The 22744-nt window shown below is 36.4% G+C and overlaps 1 protein-coding gene across 1 annotated transcript in view; it reads left to right on the top strand.

Annotated features, from left to right (window-relative positions):
- The window catches only part of MALRD1 (MAM and LDL receptor class A domain containing 1), a 269347-nt gene that overhangs the window by 175743 nt on the left and 70860 nt on the right, over positions 1–22744 (top strand). The window contains exons 30-32 of the mRNA XM_074574506.1: positions 8490–8618; positions 13403–13564; positions 17298–17455. Coding sequence (XP_074430607.1) covers positions 8490–8618; positions 13403–13564; positions 17298–17455 — 449 coding nt within the window. The remainder of the gene's footprint in view (positions 1–8489; positions 8619–13402; positions 13565–17297; positions 17456–22744) is intronic.

Below are 22744 nucleotides of genomic sequence, written 5' to 3'. Positions count from 1 at the left end.
TGTGTCATAGCAAGAAGCGGTACACATCATAAGGGAATCCACAGGGAAGTGGATTAGCTCTGCAGTCTTTGCTTTTCACTTTCCCGGCTGTGATTTACAAAGCTCATGTTATATGAAGTTTTTCAACCAACGAAAGAGAATCTTTTCACTATTTCCTTTTAAAAAATAATTAGTTAAAAGTTTCTATATCAGCAGAACACTACGGATAACTTTATTTATTATGATCTGAGCTTCTGGGGCTCTATCCTGCAAGGCTCATTTCCCTCAGCTCTCACTGATTTCTATGGAAGTGAAGGTCAAGAAGCAACTGTGGATTTATTGAAAATGTGAGAGGTCTTGGAAATATCGTCAGAGATAGAAAAAAAAGAAGGTATAAAAGAGTCTTATCAGTTGGTTGTGAGAGGATAAGTTATGTTTTGATAGCAAAAATAATTTAAATTCCAAATCTGATATCTTTTTATTTTGCAGTTTTAATTGAAAAATGTCAAAAACAGTGAAGTCACATCACAGCCAGAGGAAGATTGTTCTTAATATTAATTAATCTATTGATTAATGACGTTTGATTTTTTTTTTGCCTTCTTGTACCATAAATCTTTATACAATTTTAGTGACAGACTACCCTATGTGACCTGAATGGAGTTTAGAGTGGTCACCTCTTGCACTTTTTAATAATTGACTTTGACCATGCATTAGATTATTTGCAGGTGAGAAAAAAATACCTGCAATTTTGCCTTAATAAAAAGGTGAAATACCTGTGAGTATTATGCAGAATAATCCCTAATGATAATTCTATTTTTGAGATTTCTGACACTTATCTTTATGATAACTTCTTCTAAAAATGCTGTCAGAAATAAGCTGTGGTCTGGTAGCCTTAAAGAGCACTTCAAGCATTATTGAATTGCTTTTCCAGCTGATGGCTCACTGTCATATAATAGCGAATAAAGAGTGCAACTCGTCAGACATGCTGTTGCCACTAGTCTGAATTTTGTGCATCTGTAATTTTAAAGAAAAGGTATCTTGTACTCCAGATACAAAACACAGACTTTAAACATGAATACATACCTGACTCAGGCATATCATATATACTGATTTTGGCATCCCAGGGCACTACCTGAAAAACCAACAGTGAAAGATAAATGAAAATAAATGACTCATAACTCTAAATTCAACTTTAACATAAATTTCTAGAATAGTTGATTATTTAGTTGATATATATATTTTTTCATGGTCTGGTAATTCAGTGTGATAGAAGTCCAGGAAGAAGAAAGAGCCATTAAAGCTCCAGTGATCTTTGTGGGTTCTGTTTGGGATTAGACTTCACAAGATTTTCTTCTCATGTTTAAGGTAAATAGGGTATATATTCAGTCATACTTGAAGTGGTATTAAAATTATATTCATTTTTTAAAAGAAAGCAAAATCAAAATGCCTCGGTACTCCTATTAATAGGAAATTGATTTACCAAATTGAGCTGAATAGAATTTTTCTTTCAACTGTAATAAAGCTTGCTTTGCCTGGTGGCAAACCTTTTCTTTCCCTTTCTCCTCTTACATTTGTATTCCTCCTCACCTACTATTTATGGCAAAGACCATAGGTGAAGTTACTGCAATCCTTTGAACAGCCTTGCTTCCATGCTCCCATAAACAAGAAGCTTTGAAAGTCTCAGCAGAGAAATCCTTTCTCATTAGAATTCCATCCTGGCTTTGCAGATCAGAGAGAAAACAACTAAAACATCCTAGTGTTTGGGTGCGTAGGCCAATTCTTTTAATTTTTAAAATAAACCAGTGTTTTCTTTGAATCCTCAGCTATGTATCATACAAAGCTTTACATTTAGTGGAGAATTTAGTTTCTTCTGCTCAGACACTTGAGAAAAGTTCAAGCTCTTATAACAGAAATATTCAGTACAAACCTGGCCCTGAAGTGAGAAGGAAGGGCGTTCAGGCAGAGAAAACTGCCAGAGCCGATTTAGTCACTCAAGATGTACATTTGTATTCAGCCAGAATGTATGTCCAGTTACCTGGGTTGTTTTATCTTTTTCTCATTCTTTTGTTCCTCTCCAAAATATCTTAATGTTTTATGATGTTTTTCACCTGTTTTTATAAATAGGTCAATGTCAGGGTATTCTGACATGGAACGCTGGAATTGCATCACCAGGCTAAAAGTTCTCAGTAAAGATGCTAAAATAAATTACAAAATTCTTATTTTTTAGTCTAATGTTCAGATGTTCAGAATTTGCCTCTAGAAGGAAATCATTCTTTGATTTCATGCTGAGCTGTCAATTTAAAAATTGCTGATATCCATTGAGTCTGCTTCATTGTAGAGGAAGAAAGCTCATTTTGAGAAGTCTAGTAGTTTTTCGTAGCCTTAAGTTAATTTATGTTACTGTAACATAAATTAACATGAATGTGCTTTATCCTTTTTGAGTGAAAATCTTACTGAACTCAGATTTCATTACACTCAGCAGAGGGTACAGATGACGTACAATTTGGTTCTAGGCAAGAAATAAACCCTGTTCTGGAAACGTGAAAATCAGCCACAGCTGCCTTCCGCAGGACATCCCGAATGTCCACGTACAAAGGACTCCATGGGGAAAGCAGTGTGCTCAGGAGGGATGCAGGGGAAATACAGGTTCCCTCAACCCAGCTTGCCAGGGCTGCTGCAGTTACACTGGGGGAAGACTTGAATTCCTGCTCAAGTCACGCTGTGCACAAGGCGATTGCTTAAATAGTATTGCATATTAAGACTTTCTATAAACCTATGAAAATATATAAATTCATTTTTACTGAAGAAGCAAATATTATGTAGCCTGGCTTCAGGGAATGAATAATATTGCATTGGACAGTTGTCTTTGAAAAAAAATTAAAAGAAAGGAAAGAACATAAATGTGGCAGCAGCTTGAAAGTCACAGAATTCTCTACTTTTTGTTGCACTGTACAGTGGGCATTTACACGTCTATAATACTCGGGGACTGTTTGAGATTATGCACAAAATGCACAAGAGCTTAACCAAAAGATTTTTTGGCCACCTTTCCTTGATTTGGCAGCTCTCAGATTCTTATTAGGAAAACATCTGAGGTCATTTGCCACATATTTTGAATATGAGAAACAAGTGTTAGCTTTTACCTCATTTTTCATGAAGAGAAGTCAGCCTTTTTTTCAGTTTCTGTTTATCTCATGTGAATCTCCTGAAAACAAGTTACTGACTTCAGAGATACTTTGGTTTGGTGGTAGATTGCTGCAAATGCAACTTTTCAGTATAATATTAAAATCTCATCTTTTTGATATTCAGTTCACATATTGCTTACTCTCCATATCCAATGGTATATTCCTTAACTCCACATATTTTGAATGGGGCAAAAGTGAAGGCTGCTCAAGGCTAGCAAAATATAGAGGGTAGAGATGGCTGGGTTTGAAATTTTTTTTTAACCTCACAATCATTGTCTATAAAGGTGGTGCTGTAAGAACGAACACTGCCCCAGCCTGGGTTAATTTTTATATGAAATTGCTGTAGAAGGTAGGCACCCTTCCAATAGGAATGAACTGCATATAACAGTTGATCTTCTGTAACCCATCATATGCCTCCGTGCAATACGACGCCCAAGATGAATTTCACATCTAATGATGATTTTGTACAGCCAGGAAGAACATTTAGCTGAGGAATTGCCCCCTTGTTGCAAATAACTGTGACTTGCACCTATGTGCCGTACTCCATTGGTCTGCCACACCACCACCTGTGGACCACACTAGGACAAGTCCATGTATAAAAAAAATACAATATTCATTTGAGATGATAAAATATCTGTGATAAGGGGGGAGAGTGCTATGATTGAGTGGTTTGCATTGATTCTGCATCACAGTGGAAACAACAGCTTGACAGTAATTTTGTAGAGTAAATACCACTGAAAAGCTCTGAAAATAATCTAGTCAGCTGAAATTTCTGAGACATAATCTAGCTGCAATCAGGATGGAGGGGAGACAGGCAGGGGAGACACGACCAAGCAGTAGAGAACACATCAAATTGCTTCAGGAGGAGTTTTTCTCTGTTTGAACATGTTCATAATTACCAGGAGAAAAAATTTTCTGTAAAAGCAACACTTGATTTATCTCCTTTTCTCTCTTTCTGTTACCACTTGCAGGCTCCAAAGGCATAAAGCCTAGAATACCAGACCCTCACTTGTTGCCCAGTTCTCAGTGCTTCTCCCTAGTGTCTTCTTAAGCATTAAGCAAATTCAAGCAGCTCCCTGTATGAGGGTATTGTGAGCAGGAGCTCCTTATCCTGCTGATACATCCTACGCTAAGGCCAGTCTTTCAGTCTTAATCAAGTATAAAAATTTCTGTCCTTGTCTGGTACAAGTTTTTATACTCCCATGATATCAGCACTAGAAGTTGAAGAGAATTTTTTTTCATGTCTTTTGTATTGCTTCATTTAGAGAAATTTGTACGTTTCCAGAACTATGGATGACTGTTTTATTCTTACAGTTTTTTTGGTGGCCTTAGGCACCATAATGCTGCTTGCCTTGAGCATCTTTAAATCCATTGGCAGGCTTTTGTATCTACAGGTGAAATTCTTTCCTAAGAGTCATTACAATTTGTTAGATGTGCTGTTTATGTCAGAGACAATGCATATCTTTGAATTAAATCTGGCCTTTTAAATGACACATTATGTGAGGACAACTCCCTATGGTTTTTGAATTGAAAAATAACCTTATTTGAAATGATATCTAGCTTGCATGAGTAGAAACTTTTCATCTAGTTTTCCCTGCAAAAGATTGCCAAGGTCATCCATGGACATAAACATCATTGATGAGTTTGCTAATAGAGTTTTAATGTTCTATAAAAAGTCATGCAGAAAAGGGTACTGAACAATTGGGGTAAGCAAATGAAAAGCTTGAGGCAAACTGTTTCATAATTTCTGAACTTCAGAGTACTGAGCACAGTTGAGTTCCAGTTCTAATGAAACCTTCTAGGAGCTTTTATTTCATGCATTTTAATTTAAACAAAAGGTGAAACTTGGAAAGTCAAGTTACTTTCATTGAGTAATATTTTCAACAAAACATTTTTAATTTTTTTATCTGTGATTATTCCTGTGTGTACTTTTACTGTACAATCCAATTAAAAAAAAAAAAAAAACAAAACCAAAAAAACCCAAAAACCAAATAATAGAAAGAGGTGAATTTTCAATTTTAATTTGAAAAATTTTCTACTCAGAAAGGGCCTTAATTTCTAAAAAAGATAAATAGGGATGGAAAAGTCTAATTTTCCTTGAATATACATTAGATGTTACATTTCATGCTGTCGACATGGTGATGTTTTACTGTTGAGTGAGTACATGCATTCCTCTTGGAGAGAGCAGAGAAGATGATACTCTTGGTAAACAGCAGCTCTGTGTAGTTGACTTTGAGTTATGTGTTGCTTTTCAAAACAGCTCAAGGTCTTGCTCACTGCAGCCTTTAGCAGCCATAACTCAGGATTTACCCAATACCTGTCACAAGCACATAACACTGGCCAAACATAACCTCTGACAACCTTTGTTAAGTCTTAAACGTTGTAATGCAACACAGGAAGAGCACCTCTTCTTTATGGCTGTCTGATCAATCAGTTCTTTCGTGATAAGTATTTTAAATAGAAGAACATTCATCGTGTCAACCTAATACCCAATCTGTGAAACTTACTGGTACCTATCAAACCAGAAGATTTTTTGCAGTTATCCATTTTGTCTCAGACAGTCAAGATCCATAGCTTATAGAGATGATATTTGGTCTGTGTGGTTGTTTCCATGGTTTTACATGTAATGGGTGTCACTGGAATATTTTCATCTTACAAAACATTGGTAAAAGAATGCTCTTGCACTCAGTGTCAGAGAAAAGTCACTGGTCCAGTGCTGTCCTATAGTAGCAAACTTAAAAGAAAGAAGACTGTTTTCATGAGCTCTTTCATAGACTATCTTTTCCTGGTAACTCAAACAAAGTGTCTGGGGTAATAGTGTTGTAGTTATCAGTTATCTCCAAATGAATCTTGTTATGACTATAAATTCTGGGAGTACCATATGGGCTTGTTTTCCACAGACAATATTTACTGGAGATGGATATAAAAATATAGCGTGTGATGTATCCACAGTAGAGTCACAATTTATTTATGGTGTGCACGATGTGCACCTGTGTCTTGCTTGTTTTCTATCTATGTACAAACACACACATGTATTCTTGCCAGGGAAGGTCTTATCTTTGCTGGTATTCAGAGCATTACATTGTACAGAACCAAATATGTAGAAAGGAAAGTGAGTGTAAGTAAATGAAAGTTCTTTGGCAACCATCATTAACATGCTTCTTTTGTCGGGTTTAGTGATCCAAAAGCCAAGCTAGTTCTATTGGTCTCTTAAAAACTACTTAGAAGTTATACAGCTCTTCGCTGCATCAGTCCAAATTGTGCTTAATTGAAAAGTGATATCCTGTGTATGCTTTTTCCTTTTCAAGTGCTGCCATTTCATTTGGCATAGGGATTTGCATGACATGTAGTCAGTAGTTACGGCTTCATCTAAAATATGTCCTGTGCTAGTTTCTTGTGGTGTCCTGGTTTTCAGGAAATACTATAGTTCCAAGGGGAAACCAAACAAATGGGTATGATAAACCATTAGCATTTTGCTATGCCATAATAATTGTTTGAATTTTTTTTTTTAATTTATGAGAGTCTAGTCCCCAAGTGTTTACTGTAAGGGAAAAAAGGTGGTTTACAAGGATATGTGCTGTGGCCTGTCAACTTTGATCTAGGAGAAAATCAACAGTTTAATTCCTCCACTGATTCTAGTTAATCTAGTTATTTCTCAGCTGATTTAAAGCTCAGTTGTTATCGTAAGCTATGAAATGCTTCTTTGTGTTTTTGTGGTTTATATTCTATAGTATTTTGTTTGGGTTTTTTTTGGGGGGGTTGTTATCTATATTCTCTTTTTGTGGGAAAGGAATGGATTGTGGTCTTTTCACTTGCAGCATATTCATATAGTCTTCAGACCCCACAAGTTTATGGACTGAATAATCGTAGAAGAGAGAGCAAAGCATAATGAAAACCAAAAGTAACTTCCCCAAGAAATTTGCAAGAGCAAATCTGTTGGAGCCTCTGTTCTCGTAAAAAGAAAAAAACCCGAATACACACTCCCCTCGGTTTTTATAGCTCTATGCCCTTCCTTTAAAACTGATCCTATGCCTGTATACCAACAATCCATGTCTGTATGGATGTTTTACATGGTGTAAGACTATGTGTAGAACTGAGCAAACAATGGATTGTTCAGGTTAGTGGCTAAACAAAAGGTTTGGAAGAAGGTGATGTCAAAAAAGAACATTTATAGCTTTTTCCATTAAGTGCAAGTTTAACTCTTAACCCTGTGTTGTTGCTTTATTTAATATTACCTCGCTTACGTGTTTAAACTAAAACAAAATTTTAGTTCTCCTTTCCTATTTTGCTTCAATGAGAATGTCGTTCCTCAGTCTGTAAAATTCAGGAAGCACCTCTATTTGGGGAGATTAATACCCTGACAATAGCTTCCCCTTCTGGAAATATGGGTCTGCAGAAAGGTAAATATCAAGGTGTCCTGTCCAGACTGTGTTTAATGACGTGTCACATTTTAGTCATGTTTGAAGGAAAAAATGAAACTTATTACAATGAATAGAGTCAAAATACTTTCTCCTAAATGTTTTATTGCACAACTTGGAGCTCTAGATTGAAAAACAATCTTAGGTTAATAGGAGTACATCTTAAATGTTGCATTTGGGATTATCAGAACTGTTTCAATTAGTACTAGCTGAAATTATACACCCAGTGCACTGAACTCAAAAATAATTAATGTAAGTTTCTTTATAGTCTGACAGTTCAGAGATGGCTGAATCTCAGCACTCTTTGGCTTTGACCCTAGTGCTTTATGTGCAAGTTACTAACTTTCATTTTATCACACGATTTTCACTCACTTTCAGAGATGATCAAAAATTGTTGTAAAGCAGATCCTCATACTAAATCCCATAAGAGGAATTTCTGGGCAGTTCACACACTCAGAGAGGAAGTTTCTCTAGAGTCTTCAAAAATGTAAATGTCTTATAAAGGCTTTAAAAGTTTATGCATTATGTAAATATTGTATAACTGTGATTTTTCTCAGTTTAAAATGTTCTTATTTTCAAAATGATGTTCTGTAATTATGAGCAGAACAAAGCCTTTAGCCTGTGTACTTTTCAACAGCTCACAGATCCCTTTTTTATGGAACATGCAGAACAAATACACTGAAAAAACAGTAGTGCTGATGCTGAACTGAACTTTCTTTCTTCCTACCCTGGAAGCCTGGGGCAAGGCTAGTCTAAGACACGCGTAATGCACCATTAAAAGGGTGAGACCAAACAACATCTGCTGGAAGCAGTAAATCACTGAAGTCATGGTGTATAATGGCTAAACAAATAAAAAAGAGCATCCTTTAATTCAATTACAATATTGGTTTAACTGTCCTCTTGGTTCCAGTTGGAGAAAATCCCAGGGAATGCCCTGCCCTCACTGATTTTGTGTGTGGAAATGAGAACTGCATAGAGTCTCAGTTTGTCTGCGACTATAAACCAGACTGTGAAGACCTATCAGATGAAGCCGACTGCAGTAAGTATCTCTTCGTGTATTAATGTAATCTCCAGTTAAAATCAGAACTTTCAATTCTGGAGCATAGCTTAGGTGAATTCACACAGCTGCTCAGAAGATAATTGCAAGCAGGTTGCCTGGTCCCCCAGCTCAGAAGCTCTGACATTTTCAGATCCTCAGAAACATTTGCTGCAAAAAGTATTTAAATGTGATTTAGATGCAAAAGTGTACCTTACTCAAACCAAAGACTCAATATAAAAAAACCAAACACCCAAAACCAGATTTAGGACTGAAAACAAGTTTAAGGAATAAAATCCATGGGTTACAATACAAAATAACTCTGAGAGAACATGTAAACTCATTTATTAAGCTGAAAGCATCTTGAGCTCTCAATGTTGAACAAAAAAGCTAAGTAAGCAAATTATAGCACAATAACATTTAGACATGATTCTGCTATAAAAAGTAATTATTTAAAAACAGGCCTGTCTTCCTCTCAAATTAATCTCTTCTTTTTGATCTGAGTTGTGTCGCTACTACGTATTCATTGTTTTTTATTCTTGCTGCTACTGCAGAGCTATGAAAATATTTTTTTGCTATTACTCTATTACAGACAAAATCTAGTCTGTTTATATTTTTGAGGTCCTAGTGAATACTGAGACAAAGTTCATCTGTAGGTATTCTTCAGTAATGCTGTTTGAGATGGAAGGACACAGCTTAATTTTGAAAATCTGGATCAAGTTAACAGGCTTTCCAATTCAGACTTGAAACTCAAAAGCAATAAAACATTGTGCCTTTGTTCCTGCTCCATGTCTTTGTTTATTTGCAGTCACTGTCCAGAGCAGACTTTTGGAGTAGGAAGCTCGAGCCATCCATATATACAGTTTAATAATCAGTCTAATTCTTAATCTTCGAGCTGGAGGGCCAAATTCTGCCATAATGCAGATACGATCAAAAGTAACCTTGGTAGACAGAGAAAGTAAAAGCATTACATGCATCGATTCAGTGCTCACATTGTGTTGAAGTCCAAGTACTCCATTGAAATCAACCAATACTTGGTGATCCCCTGAAAGTCAAAGACGTTTTCTCTTGCATAGGGTTGCTAAATGCTCGGACTTGAAATGGTTACAAAAATAATGACCCTTATCGAGTGATGTAAATTATATTGTTTCAGCCAGGCAGAAGACTTACAACTTGTAATACATACGAAGATGTCACTATAGGAGATTTAACTTTGAGTTTCTCCCTCTTTATTGTTTTCATAAAAGTAAATAACTTTTAAGTAAAAGTTCTGAAATACATACACTGAAGCTGGTGTCTCTATTGCTGGTTTTTGCCTCCTGCAGTTCTTTGCGTTCCAGTGAATTTTGTGAGCATATTCATGGAAATGAATCTATGTTGAACAATAACCTTAAAAGACTAGCTTTTTTCAAGTAGATTTGAAGAAAAGGTAGATTTTAAACAGATAACCAGTATTTCTTGTATATAAAATTCATATTTTTTCAGTAGTTAGAAAAAGTAAGATCAGCAAAATACTTTGTAAACTCACCCTTGTAACATTTTACAGAGGTAACAGAGACACGGTGTGTCTGAATTGCTGTCCAACGTAAACTGCTCTGTAAAGATATTCAGAAGACTATCGAGGCACTCCATTTATTCTGTAAATATTGTTACAGGGTATAGTAGCTTCATTGGCAGGGGGGTGCAGTGGACATTCTGTGATGTCTGGAAGGACTGTGATAGCATCAACGCTCTTTTCTTAGATAATAGATGGAAACATTTCAGGCTATAAATGATTTTGAATCACAGTAAAGCAACACAGTCTTTGCTATACTGCAGAAAAGCTTTTCCAAGGGAAGAAAAAAAAAAACCCAACAAACTGATATTCACTTTAAATAAACAGAGTGAACTATCCTTTTACTGTAGACAGAAAGGCTATAGTTCCGTCAATATATTTTCATCAGTCTGTAGTTTTGCCGTTGCTGACAAAATATCAAGTTAGTAATAGAGGAGAGATAGCATAATCTGTCATACAGGATACCCGGATAAGCCTCAGGTATAATATTTCCCTATCTGCTATATCTTAGTTCCAACAAATGAGGCTTTACATTTGGATAAACACTCCTTATCCCTGAGCGTATACCTTATAGATGGGGATAAACAACATTAATGGGCACATAATACCTTTTAGATATGGAAACATCATTTTTTAACGAAAAGGAAACAGGAGATGCTTAAGCAGAAAGGAGAGCAGAACAGGTACAGAAAAAGCCCTTCACAGTCTAACCTGCCTCATCAGAAGAGGTTATGGCCACATTTTTCTGCATTTTTTTCTTCTTTTCTCTGAGCTCACAGTCCGAGCTTATTTCGTGTTCTACTATGGTTTTATACCAGTGTAACTTGAAAGAAGTAAATGGACCATAATCTACTCAGCAGCAATTCCTCTGTGCAGGATTTACAACAGAATTTGGTTGAAATGAATTGTATCCACTTAGGACTTTCTTTTTTTTTCTTTTTAAATAAACTCACGGAAATTACTTACTCTATGCTTCATTCAGTCTAGTCAGACAATCTTGCAAAATTTTCAGTCTCTTTCAGTAACTCACTGGAAGTACTGAGGTGAAAAAAGCACACATGAAAGCAGATTCTATTTTCATGAATTGCAGCCAATTATACACCCAGATTTGATTAATAGCAAATCTCAGTGTTGATGAACCAGATAGAGGAGTGCTTGAATTATTGAAATAAAACCAATTTTTCAGATAAATGGAATAATCCTCTTCTGGTGGCTTCTAAATAGGCTCTGTTTACCCATAAAATAAAAAGTACTCAGCAGGTGCAGATATGTTGGGTGACTCCGTCAAGCTTGTAAATATTGTCCATAAATACTTATTAATAATTGCCCTCTGAAAGAACTGTTAAGATGTTAGGGTAAAGTTCCTGAAGTCTGGTCATCTATTATGAATAAATTCCAAATGCATTTGAACTTTGATTTTGTTAGAACTGTACAAGAAAATTGTGCTTGCTATTTCGATTCCCTTCTTTGCCCTGCCTGCGTGTGAGGGTGTTTGGTGTTGCAGTTAGGCTTTATTAGGCTTACATGATGCTTGTAATTCAGCATCAGTGTGGATGCCCAGGGCACTTGTGTATTCCTTTTATGATTCCTGAAGGCCATACTGTGAACAGCACTAACACAAGCACAGGACAGTTGAGGTGGGAAGCCCTTCCGGAGATCATCTAGTCCAACCTCTTGCTCGAAGCAGGGTCTACTGTAATAAGTTGCCCAGGGCTGTGCCAGTCAGGTTTTCAATATCTCCAAGAACGGAGACTCCACAACTTCTCTGGGCAGCCTGTCTCAGTGTTCGACTAGCCTGACAGTAAAAGAAAAAACATTTTTTCTTAACCTTAAAAAGTGCTTCCTGGATTTATGCCCTCTGCCTCTTGTCCTGACACTGTGCACCACTGAGAAGAGTCTGACTTTGTCTTCTTTACACCTACTCAGCAAGTATTTGCTGAGTATATGTCAATACTCATTGATAAAATTCAGCTGAGCCTTCTCTTGCCCAGGCCGAACAGTCTCAGGTCTCTCAGCCGCTCCTCATGACAGATGCTTCAGTCCCTTGCAGTACAGGGAGACTGTAGTACATTACAGAACAGTACAGATCCTTCTCCTAGCATTCAGTGGGATATACGTTATTCATTGGATCAAAATTATTCTTCCTTTAAGATATTTGTCCTATACATTTAGCTAAGGTGACACATTTTTACAGAAAGACAAGCCCATGGGGTTACAGTCAGTGCATGTGCAGATCTTGGTCATACAAAATAGGTCTATGATATTTATGAGTCATTTTTACAAAGAATCAGTAGTTCTTGTAGCATCGAAGAAGAAAATAGGAAAAAAAAAAAAGATCACTAAAAGTTGATTAAATCTGTTCTTTTTATCTGTGTCTTTTATACCTTGACAACAATACTTAGACAATTTTATTTTAATGTTGCAGAATACTTCTAGATCAAGAAACACACTGAAAATCCACAAATGCATTTGAAGTTCTGAAATAATCACAGTCAGACCTGTTTCTAAAATGCACAACTGGCTGTGATGTTTAATAGTTTGGAAGCTTTTCCCAGAATCCTTTCAGAGGGGCAGTCCTTACTCTCACTCAGCAATTGTGTACCTGCTTCTGCTTTATAGCTAAGGAAAAGACTTTTAAAAGCCAAAGAAGAGTTTATGATGCTATTTGATTCAACTCTTCATCTCTACAACAGGATTTGTATAATTTTTTTAATTACTTTTCCAAAGTCACCTGAAATATCAGAGGCAGGTCTAGAAATGGGAAGTTTCACAAAGATCTCCTGAATTCAGTCAGTGTCCTACTCACTAGAACTTCTCTCTCATCATAAAACTACCTTCATGAATAACACTCACAAGGATGAGAGAACATGTTTTCATGAAAAATGTCACCGTGGAAGTGGAGTCCAGTTTTGCTAGCTGGTTGGCTGGGAATCATCCTGTCCATTCACCTTGAATAATAACTAAAATTGGTGAAGTCATCGTTTTTTTTGTCAAGACTTACATGGGCATATATCTGTAATAACATTTAAGGCTGTTTATACCTGCTCAGGAAGCAAAGGGTGAATTTTTTTTCCTTACTAACTGCCATATATTATTAATGTCAGTACATGTAACACAAGGAATCATAGCATTAGCCAAACAGAACCCTTTCCATTACCAAGTACAATATGTTCATTATAGACTTTTACATCTAAGAGCTGGGATAATAATCCACTTCTTGCTGTATTTTCAGGTTACTACACAAGTATTCCTGGAAGCTGTAATTTTGAAACACAAGATCAAGAATGGACCACTGTATGTGGATTAACACAAGACCCTAGTGATGATTTTGACTGGGATATTAGCAACAGTGCTGTCACTGGGCAAATGGGTCCTGATACCGACCATACACCAGGTATTGGCATGTGTCCTACATCGCTTTGGGGAAAATGAAATATTCACTGAATTTGAAAACGTAAATCCTGTAAATTAGTGTCATGATAAAAGCAAATCTCCATTGAGCTTTCTGTATATGCAGACAAATCATAGCGAGCAATTAGCACAGTTCACAAAGCAGTTTCAACGAGCATTTAAAATGTTTCCTTTTTATAGTGAAGTGACAATAGAGGATATGTATCATGAAAAAGCCATACGAAATATATATTAAATGTTTTGACACATTATGTCTTGTCATTTATATGTTCTGGTAACTTCTAGCTCTGTCTGAACACAAAACCAAACAGCCTGGCATAGTAGCCTATTACCAACCTTTTTAATCATCGCTTCAGCAGCACTGTAATTTTATAGGTTGCTCTTTTCAGAGTTGTCCTGATTATATTATTCCTTATACTCCGCTTCAGCTTGATGCATTTGTTTAGTAATTTCCTAGGCAATGAGCTGCTAAATATAATGTGAAGATAGTAATTAATCATCGCATCTGGGACACAACAGACCTCTTTCTAAAACAGTCCAGCATGCCTGTGCAAATGCAGTAACTGTCTCCAAGTCTGCAATCATGAGTCGCTAAAATAATCCGTCAGGTCTCACTCGGAAATGCTGCGACGGTGAACCCATCCACTGCGGAATGGCTCAACACCTTTGGATAAACAAAGGTGCAAATAATAGTCCAGCCGTCCATTTCTCTTAGGTCACCCGAGCACATAGCGTAGAGTTTATATTATGTAGCACCTTGACTGAGACCACCTGATGACCCTGACTGTGCTGCAGTCAATCTCTGGAAGACCGTGTTGCATTGTAGGCATTTTTATAGGCAGCTCCATGGAAGTATCAGCTTTGTGTTTCCAATATTAGCTTGCACCCGGACAAAGCAACATTAGGACATCTTGCCGACCTCTAACAAACTCATGTTCAAGAACCAGTGTTTCTGAGAACCCAGCTTAGTCTGTTGTTATCTTTCACTCTCCCTATCACCAGCTCTGTGTTTTTCTCACCTTTCACTAGTGTTTTGTTTACTTCTTATAGAAGTCATTGGATTCAAATGAAATCTCTGTATGAAACCTCGTGTGCAGTATGAATGACAAATTCCTGCTATACAAAGTCCAGCTTTAAAAGCTGAATTCTCTGAAAGTGTAACTAGCTACAATAGCACTCCTCTCCTTGTCAACATTTTGAATAATCTACTTTTCCTGGAGTGTGGTACCATCCTCATGAATTGTAGAAAAACATGCAATCATACACTAGTCCTTAAAGAATGGCTGAGGAGCAGTGTGTGTGGATGCACACAAGATCTTGGTTTAACTTATCTCCCTGACGTTGGCTTGCCAGAAATAGTATAGAAGTGTTTCCTGAGGTGTCCCTACAAGATGTTGCTGACAGACTACTACCAGAACGCTTATTGATTGTTAGGAGAATGAAGTTTATTGGTAGACAATTACGGTTATCTGTATTATTTAGACAGCAAGTTATAATTATATATTATATTATATAAATATAAAATCATATAATGTATTATATAGAATATATAATACAGTACAATAAACCTGGATGGAATATTAATTTCCATCATAAATGTACCAGTCTCTATTGTTTAGCTTTCCTTTCCAGAAGCTTTAAAGGTTAGAAACCCTATTTTAATTCCTGTCTAATCAGCAAAGAATAGTTAGTATTCAATGCAGAAGTATCACAATCTCTAGTGGTTTTCACTTGAATTTGTAAGCAGCACGATCTCCAGGTTTTGACTCTTTTTTGGTGTTTTACATTTCCAAAATCTGCAGAGACACCTTATCAACATGTGGCTGAAGCCATTTCTGTCCTACTCATTTATCTTGCCTTTTCCTTTAGAGGATTCTATACCTGCTGCAGGAACTGGTCACCTGATCATGTGTATCTGACACAAATCACAGTTTTTCATTTTAGAGGAAGCAGACATCCATACTAGTTTGTGCTGCTATTGCAGGCTTGTAAACATGGAGGTTCATTCCTCTTGGAAAGGGATGGAACAGACAGGTAGAGGTAGAAACTATTCCAGTGGTCCCAGGCAAGCTGTTCCTTGCAAATCAGTAGTCTGACTTGCATTCGTGCTGTTCCTTTGATGCAGTGTGATGACAAAACAACCATTAGCCGATGCCTGTTCAAGGAGATTTTGTGTGCTTTTCTATTTCAGTTTCTCTCATTTAATCGGTTCTTCTTTGCTTCTGTGAGATTACCCAGCAATTGTAAGAAAAACAAAGTTAATAAAAACCAAAGCAAAAGGAAAACAAAATTAGAGCAAATGTGTTTGCAAAATTACCCAGATTTGTAATTTACTTGTAAATTAACTGGGCAAGAAATATTCACGTTAGAAAAAATGAATCACTTGTCCGAATTGCAAACAGCCTAGAGACTGGTGACCTGTAATGTCCAAAAGTATCTATCAGCCCATTCCTGACCCAAATCCAACTCCTCTTGTTACAAACTCATTTCCTGTAGTTCATAGGCGTATAAATTGATTGCACAGACCATATATGCCATTATGGCAATATAAAGAAGCCTGTGATATTGTACCAACTTTTATTAAGCATATCGGTACAACTTTGTGGGGAGGAAACTCATACTGGTTTAAATGTGTCCTATATTGCTTCATCTAGCACAACTTAAATTGACACTACAGATTTCAGATGGATAGAAATGTTCTTTTGAAAAAGATTACATCAGTTTAACAAAAATAACATTGCATTGGTCAGTCTCTGGGAGAAGATAATAAGCTCTGTGATTTGAAAAGAAAGACTTTTAGTGGTAAATAACAACTGTTTTACTTTTTTAACATTTTGCAATCTGACCAGTGTTTACCTTATGCTGGTCTCAAATTTAAAAATATTCCTTTCTGTACATTTTCTTCTCAAATTGTTCTTTCCTGCCTAAAACCAGGACACTTTCAACCTTTTGCCACTGCATCCATGAGTGATTTAAATATTCAGAGGACGTAGCTGATCAGGTGCAGAACATTTCACCGTCAAAAACTTCAGCAAGTTTTTAAACAAGTTTAAACAAGCAAGCTTGTTTAAATTTTGCTATATATCATATATAATTTTGCCATATATCATTTATCAAGGAGGCAGGCACCTTAGTCTTTGAGTTTGCTGGTATATATAGGACCATTCTATTTATGAAGAATATAGTCTATCTGTGTTATTATAATCTTTCAAATAGCTTTTTCTCTCCTTACGTGTTTTTGAAAAAGCTTGAGGCATAACATGAAACCCAGATAATCTCACCTGAAAACATCATCTCAAATGAGATTGCTTCAAACTATTTGAACTATTTGAAAATTGTAATGGCTGTTGAGGAAATGTTGAGCTATCAGCAAAGGTGCTCCTGACTCCTGCAATGTCAACCTTCAAATTGATCCTTAGAATCTGTGAGTGAGTGTTTGTGTTTGCAACACATTTTAAATTTGTTATTCAAATACAAATCAAGTATTTACACAAGGATAAAACCAAAACAAAACAGAGTGAGGTCTGAGGAAGGTTATATTAATATTGTATGTAAAAACCAGAAATACACAAAGTATAACATGGAAGATCTCTGTACAACCAATGTAGGGTATATGTGTATCTGGTAAAAGATATCAGTATCTGTGTGTGTAATAATGGTCTGAAGCATCAAGTAGTATCGAACAACTATACATGGTTTTTTATCTTTTTATTAAGGTAAAGGACAGCATTTTTTGTATGTAAACTCATCTGCCCAGAAGGAAGGAAACAGAGCAAGGATAATTACTACCAACCTGTTCCCAGCTAGCCTTGGAGTCTGTAGGGTTCGGTTCTGGTTCTGGATGTTTGCTTCTAGGCAAACAGGAGTCTTAAAGGTAAGAGAAATAGCATTTCTACTACATCAGGACATAGTAATATTTGCTTTAGTAGTATTCGCATTTCTGTGTCTAGAAGGAGCAAAATCTCAGAGTTTACATTAGCAGTGCTTCATCACAACTTCACTGCAGTTACACCTATATACAAAATTTTTGGCAAGACGAAGTGACCATTCTGTTTTAGTTTTAATCCCACTTGAAGTCCTTTTGCTACGTGTACAAATTAACATCGCATGTTTGACTACCATACTTAAATCTACCAAACATCATCACATCTCTCTGCACAATCCTCTGCACAATTCACTCTTTAACATAAAACAGAGTCAGTTTCCAATGTTTAGGACAAAAAGAAGATGTGTTTTAAATGAAAAGTTTTAAACATAGTAATGTCACCATGTATGGAGGATGTTTGATTAAAATTACGGGAAATAAAGAATTTAACTTTATTAACAATTATAACCCCAGCTTTCATGAAAGTATCTTCTCACTGTTCAGCAAGCACCCTTACTGGGCACACTTTTAGTTGTTAAGTACCCCAGTAAAAGTACAAGCAGTGATGTGAGCCCTTGGCAAACAACTCATTTCTTGTGGCTCACTGAATCAATATGTTACATACTGCCTTTTTTAGAGGTCTGAGAAAGACTCCTAGCTGTGGCAGTTTGTTAAATTTTAAAAATACACATTATATCAGTTTTACTATGTGTGACAGAATATAAAAATTTGCATATACTATCAAACTCCTAAACTAAATTAGTCTATGTTAAAAGTGAGCAAGAATATTTTCGTGGTCTTGGACCTGGAATTAAGTCAGGAAGTTTGGACCGCTGTTTTTATACTTGTTCTGATCGTCTTTGGTCTGGTTCTCTGCTGTGAAGGACAATCATAGCACAATGCCATGGGATTATAGTGCAATTCAGGCTGGAAGGGCCTCAGGAGATCTCTCGTCCAACCTGGTGCTCCAAGCAGGGCCAGATACAAGATCACAGTAGGTGACTCAGGAATTTCCCCAGTTGAGTCTTGAAAACTTCCATAAATGGAGACTACTCGGACTCTCTGGGCAACCTCCGCCACTGCTTGACTGTCGAGCATGACAAGGTTTCTCCTTATATCCAGCCAAAGAAGAATGTTACTTTTCATTCCACATTTTGCCTATCTTTTTTAAGTAAATTTTTTTCATGATGGGATTTGCATCTCAATTTTATCGCTAGCACCTAGTTCACGGAGACTCTGAGTATTGCTATAAACTTAGTTAATAATACCAAAGAAAAAAGCTGTATTACATGAAATTAGTATAAGCAGCAAATACTTCCGCTTTTGAAACTGATTTTAAATGAGTTTCAAATTAAGTTATTTTTGACATTTCATTCTGTTCAGTGAGTAAAATGTTCATAATGTGTTCTTCCCAAAGATACTTCAGTTATTTAAGATGAATTTTGAAGAAGTGTCTGCAATCTCGTAATTTTATTATCTGAATATAGCTTTTAAAATACTCTGCCATATCTTCAAGTCCATTCTTACCAGTTTACGTTATTTCTCCTTCCACATACACAAACTAGATTAAAAACACAAAAAAGAAGATAAAGCTTGAGAGCAGCTCCAGATTAAATTGAAGTAAAAAGCGAACAGCAATTGCTTTTTGGTTCTGTTGGTAATTTAAATTCTGTGAGATTATCTATGATTTCTTTAAATTCATGTATCCTGGACGTTACAGCATACAAGAGTGCAGACAAGATTTTTTTGAAGGAGCTTCTGAAGTTTTTCAAGCATCACAGAACACTTAGAATTAGTGAATAAGTAGATGTGTGTGGCCTATATGTGAGTTAGTAGGCAGACAGCCAAACTGAGCCTGCTTTTTAATTATTTATTTGTTTTTTGCATTTCAAACAGACTAGTTTAATTAACTCTTATTACTTTGATTTTCATAAAGAGATCCATAAAGAAATGTCTTACTCCCACATACAAATAAGGTTCCCTGTTTATGGCTTTGCAACATGCACTCTTTATATAGAAACATATAAAAATATTTATAACGGACTGAAGTACTCAGCAAGGAATTGTTGTCCTATCACAGACCCAATTTACCCTTATGGAAGCTTTTCTCTTTTCTATCAAACTAATAATCTGTTTCAGCATCAACTGTTGCTTTTATTAAATCAAGAATAAAAAGCGAACAAAAAAAGCCTAAAGGAACAAATATGAAAAAAGCAAAACCAACAGTCCAAAGCTTCAAAAGCAACAGCTCAGTGAGATTTTTGTTCAGGTTGCGCTAGAGGTGAAAAAAGTCAAACTGTAATAGGAAGTCTGAATAATGTGTTAGAATATAACAACATCAGTACAAAACCTGATGTTATAGCTCTTATCTGAAATACAGCTATCTAGTCAAGTCTGAATTAAAAATAAAGGACTGCAGAGGTAGAACATACTGAGATGTGCGATTAAAATGACATACAGGGAATCTGTAAAACAGAGAGGTAAAGATGCAGAATGTCGTGGTATAAGAAGTAGATGTGGTAGAACTACACAAAATAATGTGAAGTTATGGGAATAATCCTATTTTTACCCAGAAAAGGAACTATTCACTGAGAATACAGAAAAAGGAATTAAAAGTGCTTCTCTTCTGTATTCACAATGCATGTTTCAATTGCAGAATTCTATTGTCATAAACTCTGTAATTTGTTCATAGGGAAACCAAAAGCTTAGGCTGCTATTACTATTTTTGAAAAGGACACAATGTTTACAGCAACTCTTGCATTAACATAGAAAGGATGCTATTTAAAAGAGATCTGAATACTAATGTTTCATGACATCAGTCAACTATTAACCAACAGAAGAAAAAAGTTGCTCCATAATGACTAACTATAAAACCACTCAGCTTTATTTAGGAGTATACGGTAATACCCTTTGAGAGGTGAGTTATTCAGCACTAAATACATGACTGGTCTAATATATCAACTAATATGCTCTGAACAAGAATAGCTCTTAATATAAACAATTTTTACTGCATTGCTCTGGAAATGTAAATTTTAAAAATGTATTTCTCTTTACATTTTTATGACTATATAGTCATATTTAATGAAGCAGGAGAGAAGTTTCAGCAAGAAATGGAGGTTATTTTCACATCTGTGTTATTCCAGTGGGGATCCTATTGGTCATATGTCAGAGAGACAGAAAACATTCAGCTTTCATTGAGCTTCTACATTCTGTTTTTGTCTGTTTACTTCAGGAGTTTGTCATACAACTGATAATTAAAACCAAATTTAATTCCTGATGTGATAGTATAATTCTAATATATCTGTTTTCTGCCTTGATATTTGGTGATACTAACAGAACTGAGGTGTAGTAAATTTTGGTATAGGACAGGTAGAAAACAGGTAGAAAACTTTTTAAAGTGCTGGTCTATTGTCATAGTGAATTGTGATATGATTTTGCTAATCTGATTCGTGGGCCTTAGAGAAGCAATTTCAGTCTGCCTCTGGTGTAGCTTCAGTCCAAGGAAGATGTGCCGTGATGGCTGCCAAGGAACATGGGGACTTCAAAGTTGTGATCTTAAGGATGTGGAGCAGAAAGCATAGTATCAATATTCATTGGAGTCAGTGGGAAGTTTCCTCAGCTGACACAAGTCTCTGGTGCCTAGTTAAGTGAAAATACAGGTTGTCTCTCACAAGATTTTCCTGCTCCCTTGGCTGGTGATTAAAGACTATATGTTGGGAATTATGGGAGAACACAACTCTTATTATGCACCCTTCAGATCTGCATTGGCTTCTTGTTTATTAGTCAGTTAATTAACCCTCCAGATGGAACATAGTACCTTCCAGCATGCCAACTGCTAGAGTCAGGCAAGATCAAGAAGATAATACATTATCTTGAAAAGTCAGCATGAGGGTACAGGAGAGTTGTAACTGCTGGTGACTAAGTAGAAAATGGCAGTTTATATTTCGTGACCTTCAAAAGCACATGCACTTTCCGCATCCCTAAAATGAAATAGAAGTTGAAAAAAGAATGCAGGAGTTTCTAACACACAGGACATTCTGTGGAGAATTAGAACCGAGTCATGATTTTAAGGCAGGGAAATGGGATTTGCTAAAGAATGCTGTTCACATATGGACTGCAAATGAACCAGCTGGCAAAGGCACCTTGGAGAAAGACCAAGAAGCAAATATAAAAGCTTCACTCACACATTCGTCTCATGCAGATTATCTTGCTGAACTCTTCTCTAAAATCACTGTGAAGTGTGTATTGTGTATCCTCACTCCTGAGCTTTTCACTCTGCAGTGAATGGAGTGATAGCTCTGTTTCTGTTGATTCCTGTTTAGATTTAGATTATGTGTGCGATCTGGAAATAGTGTCAGCACAGAATGAGGAATAGACAGATACAGTGACTAGTTAGTAAAATACATGCTTGTTACTTTTAAATTAAAGTGATGGGATTTAGCCCACGACTACGTCAGTATTAGGTGGAGAGCAATCTCCCCAGACAGATAGATACAGAGTTGTTCAATGGGACTTTGCTTGTTTGTTTGTTTCATTACATGCCGTGTAGTGGTATTCATCTTGCTGGCTTTTTCCTCTTTCACATGTTAAATTGTTTCCACTACCAGGCTAGCTTGTACACAATTCATAGGATGCTGTGTAGGGAGGTGTTGGAGTTTCTAGAGGCACTAAGCACCACACAACTGTAGCTCTCCAGGGCTCTAGGGAGCTCATATCCATGAGAATTTGCTCTGCCTTTCATGTGCCATATGTGTTTACACAGGCCAGCAGAAATCTTGCACACACTAAATGAACTTCCTGACCCAGAAGATGCTTCAAACTCTCAGTGACGTGGGTAACCTCAGAGAAGAATACAGATTCACATCTTGTAATTGTTTCTCCACTTTCTGTGGGCACCATCTCTGAGAGAATAAGATCTGTATCCTCAGCTAAAGGAACAGACTCCTTGGGCTTCTCATTTTTCTGAACTCCATTTGATTTAGCATGTATTTTAAATAATGCATTATTCTTTTAGAAATTTCAGCTAAATTTTTTTTGAAAATGCGTAAGAACACAGACCATTTCCTGGCATAGTTATGGATAGATAAAGACTTGGAGAAGTTAAGTGAAGGTATTCAGGAGTACTTTGGCAGAAAGTGGGATTGAAGAATTTCCGCAGGAATGTACATGAGAATTGGAGCAGAACTGGGAGCTAACACAAGATTTCCTATGTACCAGTTTAGAGATTTACACTAAAAGCTATCAGTTTCCACAGGTTACCTGTGTGCTTATTGTGACAAAACATTCACCAGGTTTAAA

The sequence above is a fragment of the Larus michahellis genome, chromosome 2 (assembly GCF_964199755.1).
Source record: "Larus michahellis chromosome 2, bLarMic1.1, whole genome shotgun sequence".
NCBI classification, from domain to species: domain Eukaryota; kingdom Metazoa; phylum Chordata; class Aves; order Charadriiformes; family Laridae; genus Larus; species Larus michahellis.
The sequence above is the reverse complement of the archived record's forward strand: the minus strand, read 5'-3'. Positions and strand labels throughout refer to the sequence as shown.